The sequence below is a fragment of the Salmo salar genome, chromosome 11, assembly GCF_965601325.2.
Source record: "Salmo salar chromosome 11, fSalSal1, whole genome shotgun sequence".
NCBI classification, from domain to species: Eukaryota; Metazoa; Chordata; class Actinopteri; order Salmoniformes; family Salmonidae; genus Salmo; species Salmo salar.
Genome location: NC_138301.1, coordinates 45,638,183 through 45,653,397, shown reverse-complemented (window position 1 = coordinate 45,653,397; position 15,215 = coordinate 45,638,183). Strand labels below are relative to the sequence as shown.

Here is a 15,215-nt window from a genome sequence, read left to right as displayed (position 1 = left end):
CCCTGCATTACTACATCACTCTACCGTCTCTCCCCTATCACCACCCTGCATTACTACATCACTCTACTGTCTCCCCCTACCACCACCCTGCATTACTACATCACTCTACTGTCTGTCTCCCCCCTACCACCACCCTGCATTACTACATCACTCTACTGTCTGTCTCCCCCCTACCACTACCCTGCATTACTACATCACTCTACTGTCTGTCTCCCCCCTACCACCACCCTGCATTACTACATCACTCTACTGTCTGTCTCCCCCCTACCACCACCCTGCATTACTACATCACTCTACTGTCTCCCCCTACCACCACCCTGCATTACTACATCACTCTACTGTCTCCCCCCTACCACCACCCTGCATTACTACATCACTCTACTGTCTCCCCCCTACCACCACCCTGCATTACTACATCACTCTACTGTCTCCCCCCTACCACCACCCTGCATTACTACATCACTCTCCTGTCTCCTCCTACCACCACCCTGCATTACTACATCACTCTACTGTCTCCTCCTACCACCACCATGTATTACTACATCACTCTACTGTCTCCCCCCTACCACCACCCTGCATTACTACATCACTCTACTGTCTCTCCCCTACCACCACCCTGCATTACTACATCACTCTACTGTCTCCCCCACCACCACCCTGCATTACTACATCACTCTACTGTCTCCCCGCTACCACCACCCTGCATTACTACATCACTCTACTGTCTCCCCCCTACCACCACCCTGCATTACTACATCACTCTACTGACTCCCCCCTACCACCAACCTGCATTACTACATCACTCTACTGTCTCCCCGCTACCACCACCCTGCATTACTACATCACTCTACTGTCTCCCCCCTACCACCACCCTGCAATACTACATAACTCTACTGTCTGTCTCCCCCCTACCACCACCCTGCATTACTACGTCTCCCCCTCTACCACCACCCTGCATTACTACATCACTCTACCGTCTCTCCCCTATCACCACCCTGCATTACTACATCACTATACTGTCTCCCCCCTACCACCATCCTGCATTACTACATCACTCTACTGTCTGTCTCCCCCCTACCACCACCCTGCATTACTACATCACTCTACTGTCTGTCGCCCCCCTACCACCACCCTGCATTACTACATCACTTCACTCTACTGTCTGTCTCCCCCCTACCACCACCCTGCATTACTACATCACTCTACTGTCTGTCTCCCCCCGACCACCACACTGCATTTCTACATCACTCTACTGTCTCCCCTTACCACCACCCTGCATTTCTACATCACTCTACTGTCTCCCCTTACCACCACCCTGCATTTCTACATCACTCTGTCTCCCCCTACCACCACCCTGTATTTCTACATCACTCTACTGTCTCCCCCTACCACCACCCTGCATTACTACATCACTCTACTGTCTGTCTCCCCCCTACCACCACCCTGCATTACTACATCACTCTACTGTCTGTCTCCCCCCGACCACCACCCTACATTTCTACATCACTCTACTGTCTCCCCCTACCACCACCCTGCATTTCTACATCACTCTGTCTCCCCCTACCACCACCCTGCATTTCTACATCACTCTACTGTCTCCGCTACCACCACCCTGCATTACTACATCATTCTACTGCCTGTCTTCCCCCTACCACCACCCTGCATTACTACATCACTCTACTGTCTCCCCCTACCACTACCCTGCATTTCTACATCACTCTGTAACCCCCTACCACCACTCTGCATTACTACATCACTCTACTGTCTGTCTCCCCCCTACCACCACCCTGCATTACTACATCACTCTACTGTCTGTCTCCCCCCTACCACCACCCTGCATTACTACATCACTCTACTGACTCTCCCCTATCACCACCCTGCATTACTACATCACTCTACTGTCTCCTCCTACCACCACAATGCATTACAACATCACTCTACTGTCTCCCCCCTATCACCACCCTGCATTACTACATCACTCTACTGTCTCCCCCCTACCACCACCCTGCATTACTACATCACTCTACTGTCTCCCCCCTACCACCACCCTGCATTACTACATCACTCTACTGTCTCCCCCCTACCACCACCCTGCATTACTACATCACTCTACTGACTCTCCCCTATCACCACCCTGCATTACTACATCACTCTACTGTCTCCCCCTCTACCACCCTGCATTACTACATCACTCTACTGTCTCCCCCTACCACCACCCTGCATTACTACATCACTCTACTGTATGTCTCCCCCCTACCCCCACCCTGCATTTCTACATCACTGTACTGTCTCCCCCTACCACCACCCTGCATTACTACATCACTCTACTGTCTGTCTCCCCCCTACCACCACCCTGCATTTCTACATCACTCTACTGTCTGTCTCCCCCCTACCACCACCCTCCATTTCAACATCACTCTACTGTCTCCCCCTACCACCACCCTGCATTTCAACATCACTCTACTGTCTCCCCCTACCACCACCCTGCATTACTATATCACTCTACTGTCTCCCCCCTACCACCACCCTGCATTACTACATCACTCTACCGTCTCCCCCTCTACCACCACCCTGCATTACTACATCACTCTACCGTCTCCCCCTCTACCACCACACTGCATTACTACATCACTCTACCGTCTCCCCCTCTACCACCACCCTGCATTACTACATCACTCTTCCGTCTCCCCCTCTACCACCACCCTGCATTACTACATCACTCTACCGTCTCTCCCCTATCACCACCCTGCATTACTACATCACTCTACTGTCTGTGTCCCCCCTACCACCACCCTGCATTACTACATCACTCTACTGTCTGTGTCCCCCCTACCACCACCCTGCATTACTACATCACTCTACTGTCTCTCCCCTATCACCACCCTGCATTACTACATCACTCTACTGTCTCTCCCCTATCACCACCCTGCATTACTACATATCTCTACTGTCTGTCTCCCCCCTACCACCACCATGCATTACTACATCACTCTACTGTCTGTCTCCCCCCTACCACCACCCTGCATTACTACATCACTCTACTGTCTCGCCCCTATCACCACCCTGCATAACTACATCACTCTACTGTCTCTCCCCTACCACCACCCTGCATTACTACATCACTCTACTGTCTGTCTCCCCCCTACCACCACCCTGCATTACTACATCACTCTACTGTCTGTCTCCCCCCTACCACTACCCTGCATTACTACATCACTCTACTGTCTGTCTCCCCCCTACCACCACCCTGCATTACTACATCACTCTACCGTCTCCCCCTCTACCACCACACTGCATTACTACATCACTCTACCGTCTCCCCCTCTACCACCACCCTGCATTACTACATCACTCTTCCGTCTCCCCCTCTACCACCACCCTGCATTACTACATCACTCTACCGTCTCTCCCCTATCACCACCCTGCATTACTACATCACTCTACTGTCTGTGTCCCCCCTACCACCACCCTGCATTACTACATCACTCTGTCTCCCCCCTACCACCACCCTGCATTACTACATCACTCTACTGTCTCCCCCTACCACCACCCTGCATTACTACATCACTCTACTGTCTCCCCCCTACCACCACCCTGCATTACTACATCACTCTACTGTCTCCCCCCTACCACCACCCTGCATTACTACATCACTCTACTGTCTCCCCCCTACCACCACCCTGCATTACTACATCACTCTACTGTCTCCCCCCTACCACCACCCTGCATTACTACATCACTCTCCTGTCTCCTCCTACCACCACCCTGCATTACTACATCACTCTACTGTCTCCTCGTACCACCACCATGTATTACTACATCACTCTACTCTCTGTCTCCCCCCTACCACCACCCTGCATTACTACATCACGTAACTGACTCTCCCCAATCACCACCCTGCATTAATATATCACTCTACTGTCTCCTCCTACCACCACCCTGCATTACTACATCACTCTACTGTCTCCCCCCTACCACCACCCTGCATTACTACATCACTCTACTGTCTCCCCCCTACCACCACCCTGCATTACTACATCACTCTACTGTCTCCCCCCTACCACCACCCTGCATTACTATATCACTCTACTGTCTCCCCCCTACCACCACCCTGCATTACTACATCACTCGACTGTCTCCCCCTCTACCACCACCCTGCATTACTACATCACTCTGTCTGTCCCCCCCTACCACCACCCTGCATTACTACATCACTCTACTGTCTGTCTCCCCCCTACCACCACCCTGCATTACTACATCACTCTACTGTCTCCCCCCTACCACCACCCTGCATTACTACATCACTCTGCTGTCTGTCTCCCCCCTACCACCACCCTGCATTTCTACATCACTCTACTGTCTCCCCCACCACCACCCTGCATTACTACATCACTCTACTGTCTGTCTCCCCCCTACCACCACCCTGCATTACTACATCACTCTACTGTCTGTCTCTCCCCTATCACCACCCTGCATTACTACATCACTCTACTGTCTGTCTCTCCCCTATCACCACCCTGCATTACTACATCACTCTACTGTCTCCCCCCTACCACCACCCTGCATTACTATATCACTCTACTGTCTCCCCCCTACCACCACCCTGCATTACTACATCACTCTACTGTCTGTCTCCCCCCTACCACCACCCTGCATTACTACATCACTCTACTGTCTGTCTCTCCCCTATCACCACCCTGCATTACTACATCACTCTACTGTCTCCCCCTACCACCACCCTGCATTTCTACATCACTCTACTGTCTCCCCCCAACACCACCCTGCATTTCTACATCACTCTACTGTCTCCCCCCAACACCACCCTGCATTACTACATCACTCTACTGTCTGTCCACGTTCAAACATACACTGCCTGTGAAATCTGGGGAAATCACACTGAGGTCAAAGATCAGAGGTGGGAGCAGAGTGAAACCACTGCAAAGCACACTCCGGGAGGGGTTCAGTCTGCTGGTAGCTAATGGCTAAGCTACTGCTTTATGGGGTCGCTCTCACACACCGACCGTGCTCTCACACACCGACCGTGCCCCCACACATGGGTGTTCTTTAAAAAAAACACGAGTATTAATTGGTTTAAGTTGATAAAGGAAATTAAACACACCACAACAGGCCTGTTGACCTAAAGCAACAGGCCTGTTGACCTAAAGCAACAGGCCTGTTGACCTAAAGCAACAGGCCTGTTGACCTAAAGGAACAGGCCTGTTGACTTAAAGGAACAGGCCTGTTGACTTAAAGGAACTGGCCTGTTGACTTAAAGGAACTGGCCTGGGTAGTGATCAGGGGGCACAACACGAAGAAAACCAGCATAAACGTGTCCAATTCTGTTTTGAAATGTTTTGCCACGGTGTGCCCTACTGAAAACAACCTAGGACTGTGGTAATAATATGTGACTCATGTAATGTTACAGGGGAGTGAGGCAGCCAGGGATATGGGACTCGTGTCATGTGACTGGGGAGTGAGTCAGCCAGGGATATGGGACTCGTGTCATGTGACGGGGGAGTGAGGCAGCTAGGGTTGATGTGCCCCTGCATGCCTTTTCTCCAGCTTGGCATCTCTAGAGTAAATAAACAAATGGAGTAGCAGCACATATTTCCACGAAAGGTTCTCCTAGTCCTGCTCCGAACACAGGAAGAGATAAGAGAACCAGGAAGAGGAGGAGGACCGAACTCAAACGCAGAACTTAATCAAGCTGAGGGGAAAATACCTCATTTAACTCTGTCATGTCTGAAATGAAGTCTGAATTGAGCACAACAAGGCTCTACTTTAACTAATATCAAAATCAACAGCCACTCTGTCTGGCGTGTGATGAGCTAACAGCCACTCTGTCTGGCGTGTGATGAGCTAACAGCCAAACAGAGTTCACACATTTGCTCTGCATATTCATTGGATAAGCTACCTGCCTGATCTTTTTCTGAAGTCCAATGGGGGCCCAGCATTCTAGGACAACTTCAAAACCCTCCCATGAGAGGCTAGTGAACAGCTCATGATTGCTGTGTGGCCCCACAGATGGAAAGTGGGACAGTGGGCGGTGTGTGTGAGTGCGACCCCAGGCTGACTGAACCCTGCCTGGGGAAGAGAAAACTAGGGTAGAGGGTGGTACCTGGAAGTAGCATGGAGCATAGCTACAGGCAGGGGGGGCAGGTAAGCTAATGCTAGCAGCAGGGTAGGGCAGGTAAGCTACACTCTGCTGGTGGAACAGAGACCTCTGGATCACATAGGGGTTATAGAGGTAGTGCTGGGGGAACACAGGTACAGATTACACACACACGTCACCTACCAAATACAACATGTCAAACTAGTAGCTAGTTCCATTAACGTGTCACAAACACTGAACAGATGAAAACATTAGATTCTAACGGACACAGATCTGACAGCACATGAAACAGATCTCCTGTGGACTAGTATGAACAGATGAAAACATTAGATTCTAAAGGACACAGATCTGACAGCACATGAAACAGATCTCCTGTGGACTAGTATGAACAGATGAAAACATTAGATTCTAACGGACACAGATCTGACAGCACATGAAACAGATCTCCTGTGGACTAGTATGAACAAATGAAAACATTAGATTCTAACGGACACAGATCTGACAGCACATGAAACAGATCTCCTGTGGACTAGTATGAACAAATGAAAACATTAGATTCTAACGGACACAGATCTGACAGCACATGAAACAGATCTCCTGTGGACTAGTATGAACAGGGGACGGTATTATGATCCAATAATGAGACATGACAGTTAGTGAAGCTAAAGGAATGGAGAGAGTGAGAGAGAGAGCAGAGATGAGATAGACAAGAGGAGGATGATGTCATTCTAGAGGAGGAGGATGATGTCATTCTAGCGGAGGATGATGATGTCATTCTAGAGGAGGATGATGATGTCATTCTAGAGGAGGATGATTGAAAGGCAGCTTTTTTCAGAGAGGAAGAAAGAGGAGCTGGTTGATCAACATGGATGGACTGAAGCTGAATGAGTAAAAGGAGACTGATGATGGATGGAGTGTAGGGCCCAATCTCAAATCCCCCCTAAACCCTACGCCCTAAACCCTACGCCCTTGTGCAGAACTGAGAGGATTTAACAAGCGTATGTAATATGATGAGAGCTCCACTTGTTCTCTGATAGGCTAGGTGGAACTTCCACCAATCAAATCCTCTCAGATCTCCACAAGGGCATAGGTTTCTCTCTCACCAGGGTCATGACTCCCATGCGGTCCACCTCTCGGTTGGGGCTGCGGTTGGGGATGCGTCGTGGGGTGGAGGAGCCTGAGCCGGGGGGCGACGAGCCCCCCATGGAGGAGGGGGGGATGGAGCTCATGGAGCGGAAGCGGCTGCCCCCCAGGCTGTCCCCACTGCCCACACGGCTCTCGATCTCCTCTGCCAGCATGGCTGTGTTCTCCTTCTCCTCCTGAATCATCCTGGAGGGGGGTGGGGGTGAGGAGAGAGAGAAGGGAGAGGAGAGACGGGGGAGGAGTAGGAGAGCGAGACGGAGGAGAGACGAGACGAAGGAGATATGAGACGGGGGAGAGCGAGCGAGCGGAGGGAGAGCGAGAGCGAGCGAGCGAGCGGAGGGAGGGAGAGCGAGAGGAGGGAGAGCGAGAGGAGGGAGAGCGAGAGGAGGGAGAGCGGGGGGAGAGCGAGAGGAGGAGAGCGAGAGGAGGGAGAGCGAGAGGAGGGAGAGCGAGAGGAGGGAGAGCGAGAGGAGGGAGAGCGAGAGGAGGGAGAGCGAGAGGAGGGAGAGCGAGAGGAGGGAGAGCGAGAGGAGGGAGAGCGAGAGGAGGGAGAGCGAGCGGAGGGAGAGCGAGAGGAGGGAGAGCGAGAGGAGGGAGAGCGAGAGGAGGGAGAGCGAGCGGAGGGAGAGCGAGAGGAGGGAGAGCGAGAGGAGGGAGAGCGAGGAGAGAGATGTTAATATCTCCTTGTTTTCTCTAAAATGAAAAAGGGAAAATGTTTCTCATCAGATTACTAGAATGATATCTCCAGAATGATGTTGAAATACGTCCAATATGCTGATGGTAGGGGTGTGTGTGTACCTGATCTCGTTGTTGATGGCGTCCAGCTGCTCCTGCAGCATGAGGGCCAGGGTCTGAGCGTCGGCCTGGCCGGCAGGGGACAGCAGGTCCACTGAGCTGAAGATGGTCTCGCGCTCATCGTCCTCCAGGTCTGACGTGTCCAGATCAGACTCAAACGCCTGAGCAACGTTGGCCAGAACATTAGCCTGCTGCACGCGCTCCCACTCCTGTTCATTCAGAGTCTGGACCTGAGGAGAGAGGGGGGTGGGAAGAGAGGAAAATAAGACAATGTGGGAGGGAGGGAGGGAGGGAGGGAGGGAGGGAGGGAGGGAGGGAGGGAGGGAGGGAGGGAGGGAGGGAGGGAGGGAGGGAGGGAGGGAGGGAGGGAGGGAGGGAGGGAGGGAGGGAGGGAGGGAGGGAGAATTTGGGAGTGAGAGCGAGAAAGGGGGGGAATGTGGGAGGGAGAGAAAGGGGATGGAGTGAGAGGAAGAAAAAGTTAGAGAAAGTTAGTCTAACCGTATCGAACGGTCCAGAATACCTTTAAGCCAGGCTCTGTAAAACACTCCACAGCAATAACAACAGACCAACACTATCAAATCAACCTCTCTATCATCATCATCATGGTTGTCTTCACTCTGACTTACATGTCTCTGATGTCCAGAGAGGAAGCAGAGAGAGAGAGAGAGAGAGAGAGAGAGAGAGAGAACACCATCAGATACAGAACAAATGAGAGAGGGAGAGAGAGAGAGAGAGAGAGAGAGAACACCATCAGATACAGAACAAATGAGAGAGGGAGAGAGAGAGAGAGAGAGAGAGAGAACACCATCAGATACAGAACAAATGAGAGAGGGAGAGAGAGAGAGAGAGAGAGAGAACACCATCAGATACAGAACAAATGAGAGAGGGAGAGAGAGAGAGAGAGAACACCATCAGATACAGAACAAATGAGAGAGGGAGAGAGAGAGAGAGAGAACACCATCAGATACAGAACAAATGAGAGAGGGAGAGAGAGAGAGAGAGAGAGAGAGAGAGAGAACACCATCAGATACAGAACAAATGAGAGAGGGAGAGAGAGAGAGAGAGAGAGAGAGAGAGAGAGAGAACACCATCAGATACAGAACAAATGAGAGAGGGAGAGAGAGAGAGAGAGAGAGAGAGAGAGAACACCATCAGATACAGAACAAATGAGAGAGGGAGAGAGAGAGAGAGAGAGAGAGAGAGAGAACACCATCAGATACAGAACAAATGAGAGAGAGAGAGAGAGAGAGAGAGAGAGAGAGAGAGAGAGAGAGAGAGAGAGAACACCATCAGATACAGAACAAATGAGAGAGGGAGAGAGAGAGAGAGAGAGAGAGAGAGAGAGAGAGAACACCATCAGATACAGAACAAATGAGAGAGGGAGAGAGAGAGAGAGAGAGAGAGAACACCATCAGATACAGAACAAATGAGAGAGGGAGAGAGAGAGAGAGAGAGAACACCATCAGATACAGAACAAATGAGAGAGAGAGAGAGAGAGAGAGAGAACACCATCAGATACAGAACAAATGAGAGAGGGAGAGAGAGAGAGAGAGAGAGAGAGAGAGAGAACACCATCAGATACAGAACAAATGAGAGAGGGAGAGAGAGAGAGAGAGAGAGAGAGAGAGAGAGAGAGAGAGAGAGAGAGACACCATCAGATACAGAACAAATGAGAGAGGGAGAGAGAGAGAGAGAGAGAGAGAGAGAGAGAGAGAGAGAGAGAGAGAGAGAGAACACCATCAGATACAGAACAAATGAGAGAGGAGAGAGAGAGAGAGAGAGAGAGAGAGAGAGAGAGAGAGAACACCATCAGATACAGAACAAATGAGAGAGGGAGAGAGAGAGAGAGAGAGAGAGAGAACACCATCAGATACAGAACAAATGAGAGAGGGAGAGAGAGAGAGAGAGAGAGAGAGAGAGAACACCATCAGATACAGAACAAATGAGAGAGGGAGAGAGAGAGAGAGAGAGAGAGAGAACACCATCAGATACAGAACAAATGAGAGAGAGAGGAGAGAGAGAGAGAGAGAGAACACCATCAGATACAGAACAAATGAGAGAGGGAAGGAGGGAGGGAGAGAACAGTTTGTGGGCCAGAGATGACTTCAACACAGACAATAGATATCTGAGCTGAATGATCTGGAACATCAGTATCTAGGTCCACCAGACAGACAGACAGACACGAGCTGCCAATATTCCATTTAAACTGTCCCTCACTAGGACACACAAAGCTGCGGGGGTTCACCTTGGAGGGTTCGTCCCGTAGCGCGGCGAGACGCCCCTTCTGGGGCCTCCTCAGCACCAGCGCGCTGCCGTAGTGGTCCGAGTGGCTGTCCATCATGGAGGAGGCCGACACCGGGTACCTGAAGTCTGGGGTGCTGCCTTGGTGAGACCGCCTGAGAGCGCACATACATCACACACAAACGCAAGGACAGACACGCAACACACACACACACAAAATAGATCAATCACAAAGAAAAGAGGTGGACAGAGATGCCAGAGCACTGGCCAATCATGTGTGGGCCAGAGTCCAGGGCAGCCAATGAGAAAGCTGATTATTTTACCCATGGTGCAGCAGTGAGTTGCTCCTGTTCCTGCCTTGCTCGTTCTCCGCCCGCATTGTCTCAATCTGGATCAATAGCTGCTCCTGAAGGAGGGAGAGAGGAGGGGGTAGGAAGAGAACGAAGGAGGGGGAGAGGAGGGGGGAGGAAGAGAGGGAAGGAGGGGGAGAGGAGGGGGAGGAAGAGAGGGAAGGAGAGAGAGAGGAGGGGGTAGGAAGAGAGGGAAGGAGGGGGAGAGAGGAGGGGGAGGAAGAGAGGGAAGGAGAGAGAGAGGAGGGGGTAGGAAGAGAGGGAAGGAGGGGGAGAGGAGGGGGAGGAAGAGAGGGAAGGAGAGAGAGAGGAGGGGGTAGGAAGAGAGGGAAGGAGGGGGAGAGGGAGGGAGCGAGGAGGGGGGAGGAAGAGAGGGAAGGAGGGGGAGAGGGAGGGAGAGGAAGAGAGGGAATGAGGGTGAGAGGAGGGTATAGGAAAAGGGAAGGAGGGGTAGGAAGAGAGGGAAGGAGGGGGAGAGAGGAGGGGGGAGGAAGAGAGGGAAGGAGGGAGAGAGGAGGTTATAGGAAGAGGGAAGGAGGGAGAGAGGAGGGTATAGGAAGAGGGAAGGAGGGGCAGGAAGAGGGAAGGAGGGGGAGGGAGAGGAGGGGGTAGGAAGAGGGGAGGGGGAGGGAGAGGAGGGGGTAGGAAGAGAAGGGGAGAGGGGAGAAAGACAGACATGAGGGGTGTCATTGGCAATGAGAATCCAAACACAGCAATGACAACTCTCCAGTTGTTCAGAGGAGTCAGCAGCCAGAGTCAACAGTCCTTACCTTCTCATGGTGTGCTTCCTCAACCAGCTTCTTACTGTGCTCCAGATCTCTGATGAGGCCGTTCTGGTGGAGGAGAGACAGAACATGGAGAATCAGCACAGTATTGTCCCAGATTGGTTCAGCTATAGATAATGACCACAGCATTGTCCCAGATTGGTTCAGCTATAGATAATGACCACAGCATTGTCCCAGCTTGGTTCAGCTATAGATAATGACCACACTATTGTCCCAGATTGGTTCAGCTATAGATAATGACCACAGTATTGTCCCAGATTGGTTCAGCTATAGATAATTACCACAGTATTGTCCCAGATTGGTTCAGCTATAGATAATGACCACAGCATTGTCCCAGCTTGGTTCATCTATAGATAATGACCACAACATTGTCCCAGATTGGTTCATCTATAGATAATGACCACAACATTGTCCCAGCTTGGTTCAGCTACAGAGGTATGGATAAAATGACATGCCATTTAGCATGTCCTACCCACCTTGTCCTCTAGGCAGACATCCTCTCCTTGAGGTGAAGCTGTATCCTAACCCACCCACCTTGTCCTCTAGGGCAGACATCCTCTCCTTGAGGTGCAGCTGTATCCTAACCCACCCACCTTGTCCTCTAGGGCAGACATCCTCTCCTTGAGGTGAAGCTGTATCCTAACCCACCCACCTTGTCCTCTAGGGCAGACATCCTCTCCTTGAGGTGAAGCTGTAGTCTGACCCACCCACCTTGTCCTCTAGGGCAGACATCCTCTCCTTGAGGTGAAGCTGTATCCTAACCCACCCACCTTGTCCTCTAGGGCAGACATCCTCTCCTTGAGGTGAAGCTGTAGTCTGACCCACCCACCTTGTCCTCTAGGGCAGACATCCTCTCCTTGAGGTGAAGCTGTAGTCTGACCCACCCACCTTGTCCTCTAGGGCAGACATCCTCTCCTTGAGGTGAAGCTGTATCCTAACCCACCCACCTTGTCCTCTAGGGCAGACATCCTCTCCTTGAGGTGAAGCTGTAGCCTCTCATTGGACTCTGACAGCAGCTTGTCCACCGTCTCCGACAGACGCCTGTTGTGCTCCTCGTTCATCTTCTCCCTCTGGCGCGCCTTCACAATACAAACAAACACACTAATCAGAGCAGAAAAACCTACCGGTTCCTTTATGAAACATTTCACAACACACATTCTCATTGTTTTCTTTCCATTTTCTGTTCATTCATGGATCTTTAGGTTGTATGAGGTCAAATCTTCAATGACTTATTTGAATGAGAATGAATATATTGTCTACAATGAAAGTACAATGCTAAAATCAGACAGTCCAACAACCACATCTGTAAACATTCACCAACTTCTGTCCAACAACACAAACTGACTGACTGCCAGCCAGATGACCTTTGACCCCATCTGTCTCACCCTGAGCAGTTCCTGGTTCTTCTCCTCCAGCTGAGCCTCCATCTGCCTCACCCTCTCCTCCACGTTGCCATGACGCTCCTCCGCCTGCGGGACAGACAGAGTCAAACACCTCATCATCCATGCAACAACAAAAAACATTCCCTAAGCTCTACCCTTTAGGAATTTGTACAGATGTGAGAGGGCTGGGTCGGTGTAAGAGGACTGGAGAAGTTGAAGAGGGCTGGCTAGGTGTGTAGCTTCTTTCAGATCAATACAAATGATCCTGGAGAAGGATGGAACTGAAAAGGCCCAGTCAGAGACTTAGTACCATATAGGTTCATGTTAGGGGTTATGGGGGGGGGGTTGAGGCACCCATCTACCCACAAACACCAGCACCAAGAACCAGACACCAACCAACTACAGCCAGCCAGTAGCAGCCATGCACCAGCAGAGACAGGGGACAGGGACACATCAGTACAGCCAGCAAGAAGCAGCCATGCACCAGCATAGACAGGGGACAGGGACACATCAGTACAGCCAACAAGAAGCAGCCATGCACCAGCATAGACAAGGACACATCAGTACAGCCAGCAAGAAGCAGCCATGCACCAGCATAGACAGGGGACAGGGCAGAGGGACACAGAGCAGTACAGCCAAACCCCATAAAAGCACCATGAATACATTCCAGACCGAATACAGACTAGAAACAAGGGGATCTGAGGGGGGAAGAAGGGGAAACTGTTCTCATGTTAATGGCTCTACAGTGTGCTTAGACAAAGTTTATTTATTTCACCTTTATTTAACCAGGTAGGCAAGTTCAGAACAAGTTCTCATTTACAATTGCGACCTGGCCAAGATAAAGCAAAGCCGTTCGACACATACAACAACACAGAGTTACACATGGAGTAAAACAAACATACAGTCAATAATACAGTAGGAAAAATAAGTCTATATACAATGTGAGCAAATGAGGTGAGATAAGGGAGGTAAAGGCAAAAAAGGCCATGGTGGCAAAGTAAATACAATATAGCAAGTAAAACACTGGAATGGTAGATTTGTTGTGGAAGAAAGTGCAAAGTAGAAATAGAAATAATGGGGTGCAAAGGAGCAAAATAAATAAATACAGGAAGGGAAGAGGTAGTTGTTTGGGCTAAATTATAGATGGGCTATGTACAGGTGCAGTGCTCTGTGAGCTGCTCTGACAGCTGGTGCTTAAAGCTAGTGAGGGAGATAAGTGTTCCCAGTTGTGGAAAGAGTAACTGGCTAAAGGACAGTATACTGTAGAAATCCAGTGCAGGGTGATCCAATGTAACCAAGAACATTTGAACATTCGAATAAAAAGTTAATCAAAATGTCAGCACCAGTTTGGAAAACTCAATTCTGCCGGAGAAAGCTGTCTCAGTGTCCGGGCACCATTCTAAAACTCTGGTATGGGGGGGGGGGGGTTCCTAGACCCTCTGAGCAAATTAAGTAGCACTTCCTGTTTGTGTTACATCATAAACTATTTTTAGAGGTTGGGGGAGGGGAGTTGTGCACAGAAATACACTTTAAACATAGATCAGCAGTGCGGACCGCGGACCGGCCGACAGGACTAAAGACCGCGGACCAACCGACAGGAGTAAAGACCGCGGACCGACAGACAGGAGTAAAAACCGCGGACCGACAGACAGGAGTAAAAACCGCGGACTGACAGACAGGACTTCAGCAGAGATTACTAGACAGGACTTAATGACAATAACAAGAGACTGGAGGAAGATATGTGGTGGAGGTAACTGGGTGGAGGTAGCTGGGTGGAGGTAGCTGGGTAGAGGTAGCTGGGTGGATTTAGCTGGGTGGAGGTGGCTGGGTAGAGGTAGCTGGGTGGATTTAGCTGGGTAGCTGGGTGGAGGTGGCTGGGTGGAAGTGGCTGCGTGGTTGGGTGGAGGTAGCTGCGTAGCTGGGTGGTTGGGTGGAGGTAGCTGGGTGGAGGTAGCTGGGTGGTTGGGTGGAGGTAGCTGGGTGGTTGGGTGGAGGTGGCTGGGTGGAGGTGGCTGGGTGGTTGGGTGGAGGTGGCTGGGTGGTTGGGTGGAGGTAGCTGGGTGGAGGTAGCTGGGTGGTTGGGTGGAGGTAGCTGGGTGGAGGTAGCTGGGTGGTTGGGTGGAGGTAGCTGGGTGGTTGGGTGGAGGTAGCTGGGTGGTTGGGTGGAGGTAGCTGGGTGGTTGGGTGGAGGTAGCTGGGTGGTTGGGTGGAGGTAGCTGGGTGGTTGGGTGGAGGTAGCTGGGTAGCTGGGTGGTTGGGTGGAGGTAGCTGGGTGGTTGGGTGGAGGTAGCTGCGTAGCTGGGTGGTTGGGTGGAGGTAGCTGCGTAGCTGAGTGGTTGTAGCTGCGTAGCTGGGTGGTTGGGTGGAGGTGGCTGGGTGGAGGTAGCTGGGTGGAGGTAGCTGGGTG

The 15,215-nt window shown here is 51.3% G+C and overlaps 1 protein-coding gene across 22 annotated transcripts in view; it reads right to left on the bottom strand.

Moving 5' to 3' along the window:
• LOC106587739 (liprin-alpha-1) overlaps positions 1–15,215 on the bottom strand; it is a 135,963-nt gene that overhangs the window by 77,331 nt on the left and 43,417 nt on the right. For all 22 annotated transcript variants that reach the window (XM_082957979.1, XM_082957982.1, XM_082957984.1 and 19 more), the window contains exons 10-16: positions 12,812–12,895; positions 12,374–12,505; positions 11,412–11,474; positions 10,615–10,697; positions 10,296–10,446; positions 8,054–8,280; positions 7,216–7,441 (exon numbers count right to left, since the gene is read on the bottom strand). In XM_082957979.1, coding sequence (XP_082814105.1) covers positions 7,216–7,441; positions 8,054–8,280; positions 10,296–10,446; positions 10,615–10,697; positions 11,412–11,474; positions 12,374–12,505; positions 12,812–12,895 — 966 coding nt within the window. The remainder of the gene's footprint in view (positions 1–7,215; positions 7,442–8,053; positions 8,281–10,295; positions 10,447–10,614; positions 10,698–11,411; positions 11,475–12,373; positions 12,506–12,811; positions 12,896–15,215) is intronic.